This window comes from Trichoderma ghanense (assembly GCF_004382785.1).
Source record: "Trichoderma ghanense strain CCMA-1212 chromosome Unknown scaffold_3, whole genome shotgun sequence".
Classification (NCBI taxonomy): domain Eukaryota; kingdom Fungi; phylum Ascomycota; class Sordariomycetes; order Hypocreales; family Hypocreaceae; genus Trichoderma; species Trichoderma ghanense.
The window spans coordinates 2,295,668-2,308,536 of NW_027395666.1; the positions used below are offsets into that span (position 1 = coordinate 2,295,668).

The 12,869-nt window shown below is 55.7% G+C and overlaps 4 protein-coding genes across 4 annotated transcripts; 1 reads left to right on the plus strand and 3 right to left on the minus strand.

Annotated features, from left to right (window-relative positions):
• Positions 1–666: 666 nt before the first annotated feature.
• Positions 667–1,386, plus strand: CCMA1212_004102 (Succinate dehydrogenase cytochrome B; the record flags this gene model as incomplete). The annotated part of the gene is made up of 2 exons (XM_073701420.1): positions 667–703; positions 839–1,386. 2 exons carry the CDS (start codon positions 667–669, stop codon positions 1,384–1,386), a joined length of 585 nt encoding a protein of 194 aa, XP_073560447.1.
• Positions 1,387–1,654: 268 nt separating this feature from the next.
• CCMA1212_004103 (Transcription initiation factor TFIID subunit 6) lies at positions 1,655–3,129 on the minus strand (the record flags this gene model as incomplete). The annotated part of the gene is made up of 2 exons (XM_073701421.1): positions 1,655–2,673; positions 2,742–3,129. The coding sequence occupies 2 exons, from the start codon at positions 3,127–3,129 to the stop codon at positions 1,655–1,657; spliced, it is 1,407 nt and encodes a 468-aa protein (XP_073560446.1).
• Positions 3,130–3,588: 459 nt separating this feature from the next.
• On the minus strand, positions 3,589–4,608 carry CCMA1212_004104 (Glyoxalase 3; the record flags this gene model as incomplete). Its single annotated transcript, XM_073701422.1, has 3 exons — positions 3,589–4,197; positions 4,275–4,470; positions 4,604–4,608. 3 exons carry the CDS (start codon positions 4,606–4,608, stop codon positions 3,589–3,591), a joined length of 810 nt encoding a protein of 269 aa, XP_073560088.1.
• A 1,740-nt stretch (positions 4,609–6,348) lies between these two features.
• On the minus strand, positions 6,349–8,574 carry CCMA1212_004105 (uncharacterized protein; the record flags this gene model as incomplete). The annotated part of the gene is made up of 2 exons (XM_073701423.1): positions 6,349–7,640; positions 7,713–8,574. 2 exons carry the CDS (start codon positions 8,572–8,574, stop codon positions 6,349–6,351), a joined length of 2,154 nt encoding a protein of 717 aa, XP_073560448.1.
• Between the last annotated feature and the right edge of the window lie 4,295 nt (positions 8,575–12,869).

Consider the following 12,869-nt stretch of genomic DNA (forward strand, 5'->3'; position numbering starts at 1 on the left):
GCACCCGACGAGCCATAGAACGCTCCATATTGTTCATCACAAGCCTCTCTACAACAATAAAACCCTACACAATCACACAGTCACACAACCAAGCACAAAGCTCAAAAGAAATGTAGATCTCAGAATGAAACGGCACCGGTACGGAGGACAACCAAATGCCGAGATTAACGAAGGATCAGAATTCCTCTCCAAACGTCCCCAAGCCCAAAAACGGGCCATGCCGGAATTCGATGCCCATAGTATAACAAGGCACCGCGCGGCGGACATTCGTGACTATCTGGAGAAGAAAAAAAGAGAAGAAAGAAAATTCCAACCCAAAGCGCGAAATTTCCAGCTAGAACATATGTAGCTCTTGCAAATTGATGAGTCAGCAGTATCTCGGAAAAGCACGTGATAACGATGTTCGTGGGGATGAATGAGTGGACCTCACGTGATCTGGAGATGATGAATTGCAGCTCCCTGATTGGCCCAGCTAAACCGAGGAACCGACGCAACTTCCGTTCCGAAGCTCGTCGACAGTCGGGCAATTCGTTACGAAAGCCGCAAGAAGAAACAATCGGACGAGCAGCTTCTCTTTTGCGCCTGGGGCGGAACAACAACAATCCCAAGTCAACAGCTGCTTCTTCTTTGGTCCAATCCTCCTCCCTCCAGCAGCACATCGCCGCCATGAACGCCCACCGACTCGGCCTCGCTGCCGTGCGCAGTACGTCATGCGTTTTTCTCTCTCTCTCTATCCCCCATCTCACATGCAATCCGCGAATAGCCTCACATCAACCCAAAGACACAACCCCCATAGAACACAAAGAGAAGCCCTGCTAACCATGAACTTTCCTCGCAGGCGCAACCGCACCCGCCCCCTTCTTCGCCAAAACCCTCCCCCGATCCCTCCTCGCCGCCACCCTCTCAACCAGCTCCTCAAGGCCGTCCTCCCTCGCCGCCCGCCCCATCACAACGCAGAAGCTCTCCCCCGAGGAGGGCCAGCAGGTCCTCGCCAGCCAGCGCCTCAACCGCCCCGTCGCCCCCCATCTCGGCATCTACAAGATGGAGCAGACCTGGTTCGGCGCCTCGGCCTGGACCCGCATCACCGGATGCACCCTCTCCGGAGCCGCCTACGTCTACTTCACCGCGTACCTCGTCTCCCCGCTGCTCGGCTTCCACGTCGAGAGCGCCGCGCTGGCGTCGGGCTTCGCGGCCCTGCCCTTTGCCGTCAAGGGCGCCATCAAGTTTGGCCTGGCGTTCCCTTTTACGTTCCACTTCATCAACGGCATCAAGCATCTGATCTACGACTTGGGTGTTGGCTTCGCTAAGAAGGACATTCTTCTGGGAGAGAAGCTTCTGTGGATTTCGAGCTTCATTGGCGGTGGCTACCTGGCTTTTGGCTTGTAAAAAGAGAGAAGCAATGGAGGGCTTGGAGGAAAGAGGGGGAAAGGAGATACCAGACGAGGGAGCTGGTCGTGTGTGGAAACTGAATGGCCGTAAAACGGCTGTTTATTAATTGTCCAGAAAAAAAAATGCTATTAAAACCTATACAACCAATCTGAAACCATGTGTCAATGTCATGGGTTGAGCTTCCCTCCTGGATATCAACCAATCCCAAACGCCGTGCGCCATTTCATGCTGCCGTAACACCTGTGCCCCATGGCTTGCCACCTCGTTATTCTAGAAACCGGGCATCGAGGATCGTCTTGATGAGATGGTGATTGCGAGAAGCGGCAATCTTCTGGCCGACAATGGGACCGATGAAGTCGTTGAGCTCGGCAAGTTCCGAGGCAGAAATGTTGCCGTTGACTCCATTCATCTGCGCATCCGGGCCCCCTACAGGCTCCTTCCTCTGCGCGAGAGAGGCGACGGCCTGTACAATTCCCTGCACGAGCATCTCATATTCGATAGAGCCCTGCGACTTTTCCTTCAGAGGCTGAAGAATTCCAGCGTCGAAGCTCTTGAGGTTGCGCAGAACCAGGACCCGGATCGCCTCCATTCCTCCCGCCTCAAGCAGGCCGTGAATGGCACCGTAGAGCACGGCAGGGGGTTTGGTGGGGTCCAGGAAGTACTTGAGACAGGTCCGCGTGAGCTTCGGCCGCAATAACGAGTTGGAGGCTGAGTATTTGCGAGCAATGCGGCCGAGCAGCGAAGCCGCCAGTTGTCGGAGATCATACTGCTCCTTGAGGGCATCTTGCCCCTCGTCCGTGCCCAGTTTCCTCGCCATCAAGCACGTAAGCACAGGTGCAGAGAGTGAGCTGGCATAAGGGTCTAGGAACAAGCTCTTGTTCTCAATCAGCGCATTCGTCAGCTCCATCATCTGCTTCAGGGTGAATGTGTCGTCCAGCTGGTGTGTGACTCTGTCCATGATGAAGTTGATAAAGTACGGAACCAGCTGGTGCAGACCAGGATCGTCTCGGACAGACCCAAGCGCAGCCTGACGCAGTCGCACAACCTCTTCATCCGGGTTGTCATCGAGGATGGCAGCCTGGATCTTGTCGAAGTAGAGAATCAGCTCCTTGCTCACGATGTGCTTAACAGCGGGCTGGCCCGCCCCGGTATCGTTCCCAGCCAAGGCCGACAGCGCGGGATTAGCGCCCGGGCCCTTGGGTAGCAGGTCTTGCGGTCGAAGCTCGGCCGAGGTCGGATTCTGCGGTATCGAAGGTTGGACGCCCTCAATGGCGAGCCAGTGGGCTACGGTAGGTGTCAGCGGCTGCGTACCCAAGCCATGTTGCACGGCAATCACGTAGATGAGAGCTTACCGGTGAAGTTCATGTCGCGCGGCACTTTTGGCAGCGGCGCATTGATCAGTTTCTCAAAATCCACCTCCTCGTCCTCAATGTAAAACAGCGGCTGGCCGGGCCCCAGGCTTGCCTCGCCGTAGCGGAGCGGCCGCGTGGAATCGTAGCCATACAGAGGCTCGGCGTCCAGGACCTTGAGGGCCAGCGACACGTCGTTGACCGTCATGGTCGTCCGGCGGGCAGCGCGCATGAGGCGCAGAGCCTCGATGATGACCTGGCCGATGCGGTACTCGACGTCCTGGGTGAGGGCCTTGAGGGCCTCGTCGCTCATGGACCCGATGCCCACCGACTCGGCGACGTCTTTGACGTTTTCTGTGTTCCAGAGCAGCTTGGGCGTTTCGTTCGCCATGGTGGCGGTAGTTGGGCAGTTGAAACTGCAGCTGCGATGGGTGCTTGTGCGGTGAGATGGCAATTGCTTCGATGTTGGGGAGGGATTCGCGTTGGATGGTGATGAGGCTGAGGATTGCAGGTTGAGGTTGCGAGTCTAAAGTTGACTGTGGGGAGAGAAGGCTGGAAGTTGTCCGACCAATTCAGCAGGTCGAAACCCCACTCGCCGAGGCCGCTAATGTGGGAAGCCTTACAGCGCGAGATTCAGCGGCTCTAGTGGGGTTCGAGTGCTGTACCGAGCTGTAGCTGTAGCTCCCAGCTGCTGCAGCAATTCGCCATCATCATCAAATGGCAGCTTTCACTTTCGAATGACGATCATCACTAGGTATGTATTCACGAGCATAAATCAATAAGACTTCTGGAGGATTCAATTGCTGTTATTATCGTGATCCCATCGACAATCCAAAACCATGCCCATCACCTAAGCCCCAATCGCCTTGGCAATCGCCTCACCCAACTCGGAAGCCGACGCGGGATTCTGCCCCGTGACAATCGTCCCATCAACAACCACCTTGTTCCCAAACACATTCGTCTGCACAAAGTTGGCCCCGACAGCCTTGACCCTGTCCTCCAAAAGGAACGGCATCGCGCTCGTCAGCTGCACGGCCTCCTCCTCGGCATTCGTAAAGCCCGTCACCTCCTTGCCCTTGAGCAGCGGCTCGCCGTTGCCCTGCTTGGCGTTGACCAGCGCAATGGTGCCGTGGCACACCGCGGCGACGACCTTGCCTGCGCTGTAAAACTCCTCAATCAGCTTGATCGAGTCGGCGTCGTCGACGAGGTCGAACATGGGGCCGTGGCCGCCCGGGTAGAAGATTGCGTCGAACTCGGATGCGCGGCCGACGAACTGCTTCAGCGGGAGGGTGTTTTCCCACAGGGCCTTTTGGTTGTTGAGGAACGAGACGGAGACGGAGTCTTCCTTGGACTGCTCGACTGAAGAGGGGTCCAGGGGGGCGGCGCCGCCTTTGGGGGAGACGACGGTGAATTCGACGTTTTTGTCGGAGAGGACCTTCCAGGGGTGGGCGAACTCGGGCTGTGGTTGTGTTTGTTAGAGCTTTGTTGGTTGGGTTATGAAGACGAGAGAGTGTGTATGTGTGAGTGACAGCTTACCAGGTACCAGCCGGAGGGCTTGTTGATCTTGTCAATCTTGTCGTGGGAGGTGAGAACAACGAGGACCTTCTTGGGAGCCATTGCGGATGATGTCAATTGTTCAGATGAGATGGTCGTGTAAGTACAGGAGTTCGTTGAGTTGTCGAGTTGAGCAGCTATGGTTTCGATTGTTTGATGTGCTTTTGTTTGCTTGTAGCTTCAATCTTTTTGCTCTAAACCAGCGATCCACACAGTCTTTATATATCCCCTTCGATTTTTGCTTTCCGTTCATCTTCCATACCAGTTCTCCGAGCTTCTCTCTCTCGGCATGTCTTCTATCCGTCTTTGACGCCATAATTGGGTCTCTCCCCGCAAGCGGCAAACTCAAGCCGTTTCATCAACACAACACAAAGTCCATTAGTACGGCAACTACGTCAAAAACCTAACAAGTGCGTCACAGCTTCGTCGACGGAACGCGTTCCGCAATTCTCGGATTATGTAACGTCCATTGAATTCCTCCATCCATGCCTATTTCATGCAATCCGCTGCGACCCTGGCAGAGAACTTGAACCAAAGGTGAGCACTGAGAGAAGAGGTGGAGGGCTCAGCTGAGTCAGCCTACCCTTGCAGGAGGGGCGGATGATGCCGCGGGGTACAAAGTACTGAAGCGATCTTGAGCTCCTGCTTTCGACGGGATGTCCCGCCATGAAAAGGATTTAAGACTCTATCTCCGCTGGTAGCGGTATAGTAATCAGAAACAACACAGCAGTCATATTCGTGAAGATGGGTGCTTTGGCACGGATAGATGTGAGATTGTTGATTCTCTCTGTAACGATGGTTTGTAAGCAGTGCAGCGACATTCCCCATGCCTCGTGAGATGGATTGGTGAGCAATTGCGTACTCGGATCTTGTACCGGGACCGACCTCCTTGAAGTTGGAATCAGCATCGTCGCAAGGCTTTCTCAGCATCGTGATCTATAAGTTTCAGTTGTATCTCCGAAGGAACGAGTGCGGATAGACGACTTTCATGGAGAATCGCCGATAATCTTATGTTTCATCCATGGTGACATTCATTTGTCATGGCCAAGAAGACGGAGAATGAGACGCCTTCCCACTCACCACTTACACGATCTCTGCTGTCGAGATTCCACATAGCGTGCAGCTTTCTCGACCATGTCTCGCGATACATCTTCCGGCACGATGGACCAGACCGTATAGAGCACTTGTCATTGCCATGAGACACGAGAAAGGTGATGGAGCTGACAATTCCTAAAGTTTAGAACACCACCATCAACACTTTAATAAGTAAACAGACACACATCACATTTTCAAGGAAATAACATAGACCACCATAAAAGAAACAGTTCGATTGCTATATCTCGCAGGTCAATGCATCCCGCATCCAAAACATCAAGCAACATACAAGCATCTTTTCTTGAAATGCTCAGAAATGACTAGGTACATCAACAAAGAAAGAAGACGAGAGATGAAAAAAAAAATCGGTCATTGATGCAGCTTCCCTTGCTCGAAAAAGCTTGACGAAATAATAGAAACAAGATACAGAAATAAAGAGATCAAACAACGCTCAGAAACAAAAGAGAAGAAGAAAAAGCACGCAGTATCTTCTTGGGCCACTGCCCGACAACCGTAGATTAGATGCACCCCACCAAGCTGTTTCAACTCTCGAAAGATAAGGAAAAGCCGTATAGGCAAAGGGTTTTTGTCTTGGTAATCGTTGAAACAAAAGGACAAGGATAATGAAGGAGTATCGTCCGTTGTGGTAAGTAATCCAGCCCTGGTCTGCAAGAAGGTCGTCGTCCTAAAGATGGTCCCATCACACACCCCTTAATCCGAGACCAGATCAAGTCCTGTTGTCGCCCTGTCTCGTCTTTTGCAGTAGTTGCACTCGCTGGGCGTCTCCCTGCCCCCGAGACCGTAAAACAGCTGTTGTTGATAGATTTCGTTGGTGTTTTTTGCCTATCCCCCTCGCTCCGTCCGTCGTTGACCTCCACCATGATCGGCATCGCCGTTCCCTCTTTTCCTCTCCTCTCTTTTCTCCTGTGCTTCCCCTCTCCCATTCCTCTTTCGTTTCAGATTAGGCCGTCTTCACGTCGCTGCTGAACTCGGTTCGTTGCCTCGACGAGGCCGCCTCCTGCTCCTCTTCCCTGTCCTCCGTCCGCCTCTTGCCCATCCTCTCACACCACTGCTCGGCGCTCACAATCGTCCCGTCCAAGACGCCCGTCACCTGCGTCACCATGTCGAGGCCCTCCTTGGCCAGCACCAGCACCTTTTGCGCACCGTCACGCAGCGCCGAGTCGCCGTCCCTGTTGGCATTCTCCGACTGCCTATCGGACATGGTCGCCAGGCGGAAGCGCTGAGGCAGGCTGGTCAGGTGGCGGCGGACAAGCACCCGCGCGTTCTCGGGAAGCGCTCCGCCGGCATACTTGGACACGTTGTTGATGACGTCTTGCAGCGTCTTGACAATGTCGCCCTTGAGGTTGTTGATCCGCGCGGCAATCTCGCTCCGCGACGGGTTGGGCTTCTGCTCCTTGTCCGCGCCGTCCACATCCATGGCCTCGGCCACGCTTGGGTTCTCGGTGGACGGCCCTCCTTCTGACTGCTCCTTCTTCTCTGCCTTTTCATACTCCTCCAGTGCGTGCTTCAGGTTGAGAATGGCCCGGTCTATGTGATCGTTGGTCCATCGAAGCCAGCGCAAGCAGTACTTGAGACTGCGGAGGCTCTCGGCGCTCATGGCAACGCTCAATCCGGACGTGGACATCATCAAGCGCGTCTGCCACGGCTGGCTGCTCGGGGGTCTGTGAGTCGCAGGCGCGGTTTCCGAGTAGGCGGGAGAGCGTTGATCATCGTAGGCCGGCAGCGTGTCCACCGTGCTGGCGGTCGATAGGCGGCGAGGCGTCTTTGATGCGACTGAGGACAAGTCGTCAAGACCGTTGATGACGGGCGACCCATGAACATCGCCGTTGCCGCTGGTGCTGCCCTCTCCCGTCCTCCGCCTCTTGTTAGAGCCGCTGGAGTCGGGATCGGAGGTGGGTGCTGGATGACGACGGCCTGCGCCTAGGAACCACCGAACACCGCCTTCGACGCCCGTGACCCTACCCACGGAGTTGACTGTGTTGGCGATGGGGGTCAAGTAGCCCTCGACGTACTCGGCGCCAGACTTGAATCGCGGAGAGAAGTTCTTTGCGCCGCCGTAGGCTGAACTGGCGCCGCCAATGGTGGAGGCGACGAGGGGATGGGCGGTTGTAAGGAGGGACAAGAGCGGCTCGGGTTTGGGCGACTTTGGCTTCGTCTGCTGCAGCTGGAAGGGGGCAATGGGCGGGCTCATGGGCGGTAGCGAGGAGGAGTCGGGCGGCGACGATACAAAGTCTGTGCAGGCGGAAGTAGTCAGTATCTAGCGTCTGGGTGTAGACAGTTGAGCAATGCGCCATGATCACTCACCTGCGCGCAAGTCGCCCAGCGCCTCGGCCGCAAGCCGCACGTCTGGGTCGTCGAGCGTGAGGCTGCTGGGCGTCGGCGTCCCGTCGTAAATGCGATCCGGCGATGGCGACGCCGCACTGGCAACGCTTGCAGAGCCGTCCATGTCCATGAGGGTCGCCGGGCTGTCGGGAGCGTGGAAGGGAGGCGGCTGTGGTTGGCGATACGAGTTGAGCGACGAGGCCGCGGGGCCATTGAAGGGCGACGGCCAATGGTTCGAGTGCAGCGGCGGCGGGCTGTGGATGCTGGGAAGGCTGTGAAGATGCTGCGGGTTGTGAGGAAGCTGCGCGTGGCGGTGCTGGTCGTCGCCGCGCATGGCGACGTCGCCGGTGATGCTGCTCAGCGACGGCAAGACGGTGCCGTCGCCGTCATGGTGCACCAGCGGGGGGAGCCGGTCGTTGTCGGACGGGCTGGGGAACTGGCGATGGTTTTGCATGGACGAGGCGGCGGCGGACGAAGGCGAGGGGAGGCGCTGCGAGTAATTGGGGGGACCGGGGAGAAGAGTCGCCGGGGGTGATGCTGAAGATGCTATTGCTGCCGCTGCTGATGATGATGATGCGAATGATGATGATGCGAATGATGATGATGATGATGATGATGCTGATGATGATGGTGATGATGCTGCTGCGAATGACGGCGCATTCAGTGGCCGCAAATCAGCGCCGCTCAATCCTGCACCGGGGGCGTTGGAGGGGATCGAAGGAATCGACGCGATTGCGCTGATGGGCGGCAGGCGAGCGTGAGGCCGTGGCGGCAGCGGTGGTGCAAGTGATTGTCCGAGGGGGGCCGAAGGCGGTTGACGGTTGGCGAGCGTCTGGCGATGCATGGCATGTGATTGCGGCCCATACAGACACACACGCAGATGCGCATACAGTACAAGGCGAGGGCAGGGAATATGCACGTATGGGAGCGGCGCAATTTGGGGGGTTAAAAGGAAACCGGCTGATAAGTGGTAGGTACTGTACGCACGTTGCGCACACGCACGCACGCACAGCTCGGGGGCGGGCAGGGGTCAGTCAATGGCGGGAATAAACGCCGGAGGCAATTTTTGTGGCTGTCTTCGGTGCGGGTATCAGTTGGAGACGAAGAGGAGAAAGAAAGAGGAACAGAAGAAAAGGAGATGGTGTGTGTGTGAGAGAGAGAGAGAGAGAGAGAGATGCTGATGGTGGTGGTGGTAGCGAGAATAGCTTCAAAAGGGCGCTCGGTACAGCACAAGGTAGAATCATGTACCTAGTGACTGCTTCTCTGGGCCCTTATTGTCCAGGACAGACACAGACACAGACACAGCAGGGTGGCCTGGGCACGTGGATGTTTGGAGGATGGATGCTGGAGGGTTGATGACAATGGCGATAATAAGGCGACGCAACGGCAGTTTCAACAACCCGGCCGACGGGAGGACGATGACAGAGTGATATTCTCAGATGCCTGGGCCACGGACTGCCTGAGATAAATACATACATGCGATAACAACCAATGAGGCAGAATGATAAGACGGCCACGAAGAGGGCAAACAAGAAACAAGACAAGGGCTTAATCGAGGAAAATAGAGGGAAACTGGCGAAAAAGAGAGGCGGACATCCACTTGCGCCGAGTCAGGTCGGGACGAAGCATCGTCGTAGCTGTAGAGGTACTTCTGGACATGATGCCTTGGATCTTTTCCCCCAGTCTTTCTACGCCCAAGCCCCTGTAACTCGTACTGCTTCAGTACGCCTTAGTTTTTTCACCATTGATCGATCTCGACGATGAGTACAAATGATCGTCTTTCGTAAACAGACTTTCCTTCATCCGCTAGACGATCCATTTGTTGGGATCCCCGAGCCAGCGGAAATGGTGTGTGTGTGTGACTGATTATCATGTACTCCGTACAGCAAGCACCTCTGCTGTCTCTTCAAGCTGTTCGAAACACACACGCCAACGCCAGAGCTGTCTTGGTACCTGTACGCAGCTGGTGAGGGTCCTTGTGAGGTCAGGCGCCCGGCATGTCTGCAGGGTCTGAGTCTGCAGGGTCCTGGAGAGGCAGAGAGGGCGCCCGGCCTGTGATTCTGAATCATGTCTTTGATGGGCGCTGCATGTTCAAAGTACCGGTACCTCATTCACCAAATATGGGGGAGCATGTGAAGCTGAAGCTGTTTTTTTGCCTGTTCCCGTCCAGCTGCCTACCTTATGCTGTATGGCAGAATAAGACGCCGAATCTTCCATTTCCCTTGCTTGCAGATGCCACAGTATGAGCCACAGTAGGCACATTTCACTGCCACCTTCACTCGGACATTGACAAACGCTCGCCCCGAACTGCGGTTGCGTTGCGTTGCGTTGCGCTGCATCTCATCCCGTCCATCTCGTTTCTCGGCTCGTGGAGCAGAATAGACGCTGCAATCCCACATGGGAAAAGAGGCAAGACATGGCTGCCGACCCGTACGGGTGAAATGGATGGATGGATGGCTGGATGGATGGATGGATGGACGCCTGACTGGTTGGAGAAAGAGAGCAGTTTATCAGCCAATATAATAAATCCAGAACGAACCAGCCAACAGGGCCTGTGCCATCCTTGCTTGCAGAGGCACCTCAAGCCAGGATACAGTATGTACCTGCTGCACACCCGTCAGTCGAATCAAGTCCCTGAATCATGGGCTTGGCATTCCCGTCATCATTGTCATGATTACATTTGTTTTTGCATGTGTATGTGTGTGCGTGTGTGTTGCTTGTATGGACTTGTATTTGACTGCATCGGGCCGGAGCCAGAGGGCGCGGTTACTGTACAAGCACCGGCACTTTCGAGCTTGCCCATGGAGATGGAGATGCGAGTGCGGGTATCTGTACATTCCGTACAGCATCTTTTGTCCATCGACGACAACTCGAAGCTGTAGCTGCCATGAGCCTGTCATGCTTGAAACGAACAGTCGCCGCTCTCCAGAAACATCTGGCGTCAACTCTGAACCAATCGCCGCTTCTTTGTATCAACTGCTGGGTTCGGCATGTGCATCGTCGCCCCCAGAACTGCGCATGTACTTGTACCGGCTACCAGCACGTGCCTGGGCGGTTGCAAAGCACAATCACATGCAATGCGACGCTCGCCCTGCTCCCCTGCTCCCTTGTTCCCTGCCCCAACTTGCTCGCTTCCCCACCGAGAGACGAGAACTCTGTGTCTTCATGTCGAATTTCATGTGCTTTCGTTTCCCCCCCCCGGACTCTCGGCTGAGCAGCCCAACTGCCTTTCGCTCCGAACTCACACCGGCGGACAGCCGCTTCCAGTGCAACGACACATGCAAAAGCTGTACAGTCCATGCGGCGATATTCCTGATTATCCCATCATACCTGTAGGTACTGTCTGTACCTCCAGAAATCGCAGGGTGCCCTCGTCCTGATTGGAACGCCCACCTTCTCCCGGTGGGGGGTTAGGGGTAATTGGGAGCCACCAACGCTTGCCAGACGAGGCTCTAGCTGTTCACATGGCCACGAGAATTCTCACCAAGAACACGCCGCCGTGTGGGGGAGGTGAGCAGAAGCCACTGAGCCCGTCGACGCCTGGGGCCGGACCCTGCCTTGCATCTCCGAATCGCGCTGAGAGCGAGCGAGGGCGACCTTGATGATCTCTAGCATCTCTAGCCCGGCCACCGGTCATCACCAGCCACGATCCCCAACAAAGCTTGAAGCCATGGTCGCAACGCACAAGCAGAAGCCGTCTTCGTTCCGTAAGACGGGCTTCGCAATAGCCTGGAATGTTCTTGCACTTGTCCCGAATCCTGATTGTGTGTGTGGTGTGGTGTTGTGTGTGTGTGTTTGTGCAGATGCGGGGATCCTGGACACACTCTCCGTGTCCAGATGTAATAGATGCTGGGCGATCATGGATTCTTCAGCCCATCACATACCGTCGCAATTCGGGTCGCCTCCCGACTTCCTTCAAGCAGTCCGTCAGTCAATGCATCGGGTAAGTGCTCGCACAGGCACCTCGACGTTTTCCCCAACAGCGGCAACGGTTGTGTCTCAGGCGGCCAGATACCTATTCGCTGAAAATGCTCCGAGCAGCTTCCTGTTGGCTCAACTGCTAGCTTCCAGCCGTCACATGATGCACTTTTACGCCGCCTTGTTGCGTGAGGCAAACCGCACTGTAGGTCGTGGACGAAGAACTAGATCGTGGCATGTGTTCCAAGTCATCAACGGGGATGGTGCTTCCCGCAACTTGGCGCGAGCTGCCCGTCTTCCGCGCGGCGACGCCACAGCAGAGCAATTATTGGCTGAGGCGTAGGAAAGCTCGCGCGCAGGTGAATGCCTAGCACTTGTGTGCTTATTCGAATCGAATGCCACATGCAACGAACAAACAGACCGTCGTAGTCGTAGGGCGTTGGGTTGCTCAACAGCGACATCAACCGACGCATCGACATCGTCACTCGGCGCTCCAAACCGACCGTCGACCCAACCCAATCCCGTCCAGTCTCGCCTCAAAAGGAACGCTGATGAAATGTGTGGCTCCTCTGACGCCGCCCAAGCAATCAAATCCTGCCAAAGCAGGAAACACACGCGGGCAGCTCTTAATGAACCGTATAGAAACAAGTTTCCTTCCTCTCCGCACCGCCAAATCGCTAACTCATCCACGGCTCTGCAGCTGCAATGACAGAATGCCACGCGGTCGCAGGTGAAGGATGAGTTGCACTGTCTAATGGGCGCGTTGGAGAGAAGAGAAAAGAAGAAGAAGAAGAGGAAGAAGAGAAAGCAAACCAAGCTTCATATTGAATACTGGATTTTTTTTTCGATAGTGGGGCTTCAGGAACAGAACAAACTCCGAGCCACGTGACTGATGTTCCCGAATGCCCACCCACAGCCGCAGTTCTGCCGGCCATGCTTAGTCACCCCTGCTGCCATGCTCCAGCCTATCGCAGGCTGCGGTGAGCAACCAGTTGTCCGGTTCGAGTGGCAGCTCCTCCAGACATCGCGAACCAGCTGCAGCCTCGCGCCATCATGACCCTGCACTGAACCGCCGCAGCCCTCCAGACGATTCCCGACCTCTTCAGCGCATGCCAGCGTCTTCTCTGGCCTTCGCTTCTCCCTGGCCGGCGCGCCAATCCCCGAATTCATCCCTCTGAACTGCCCCTCCTCCCCGCCATCTCTCCTGGTCGAATCTCCGTC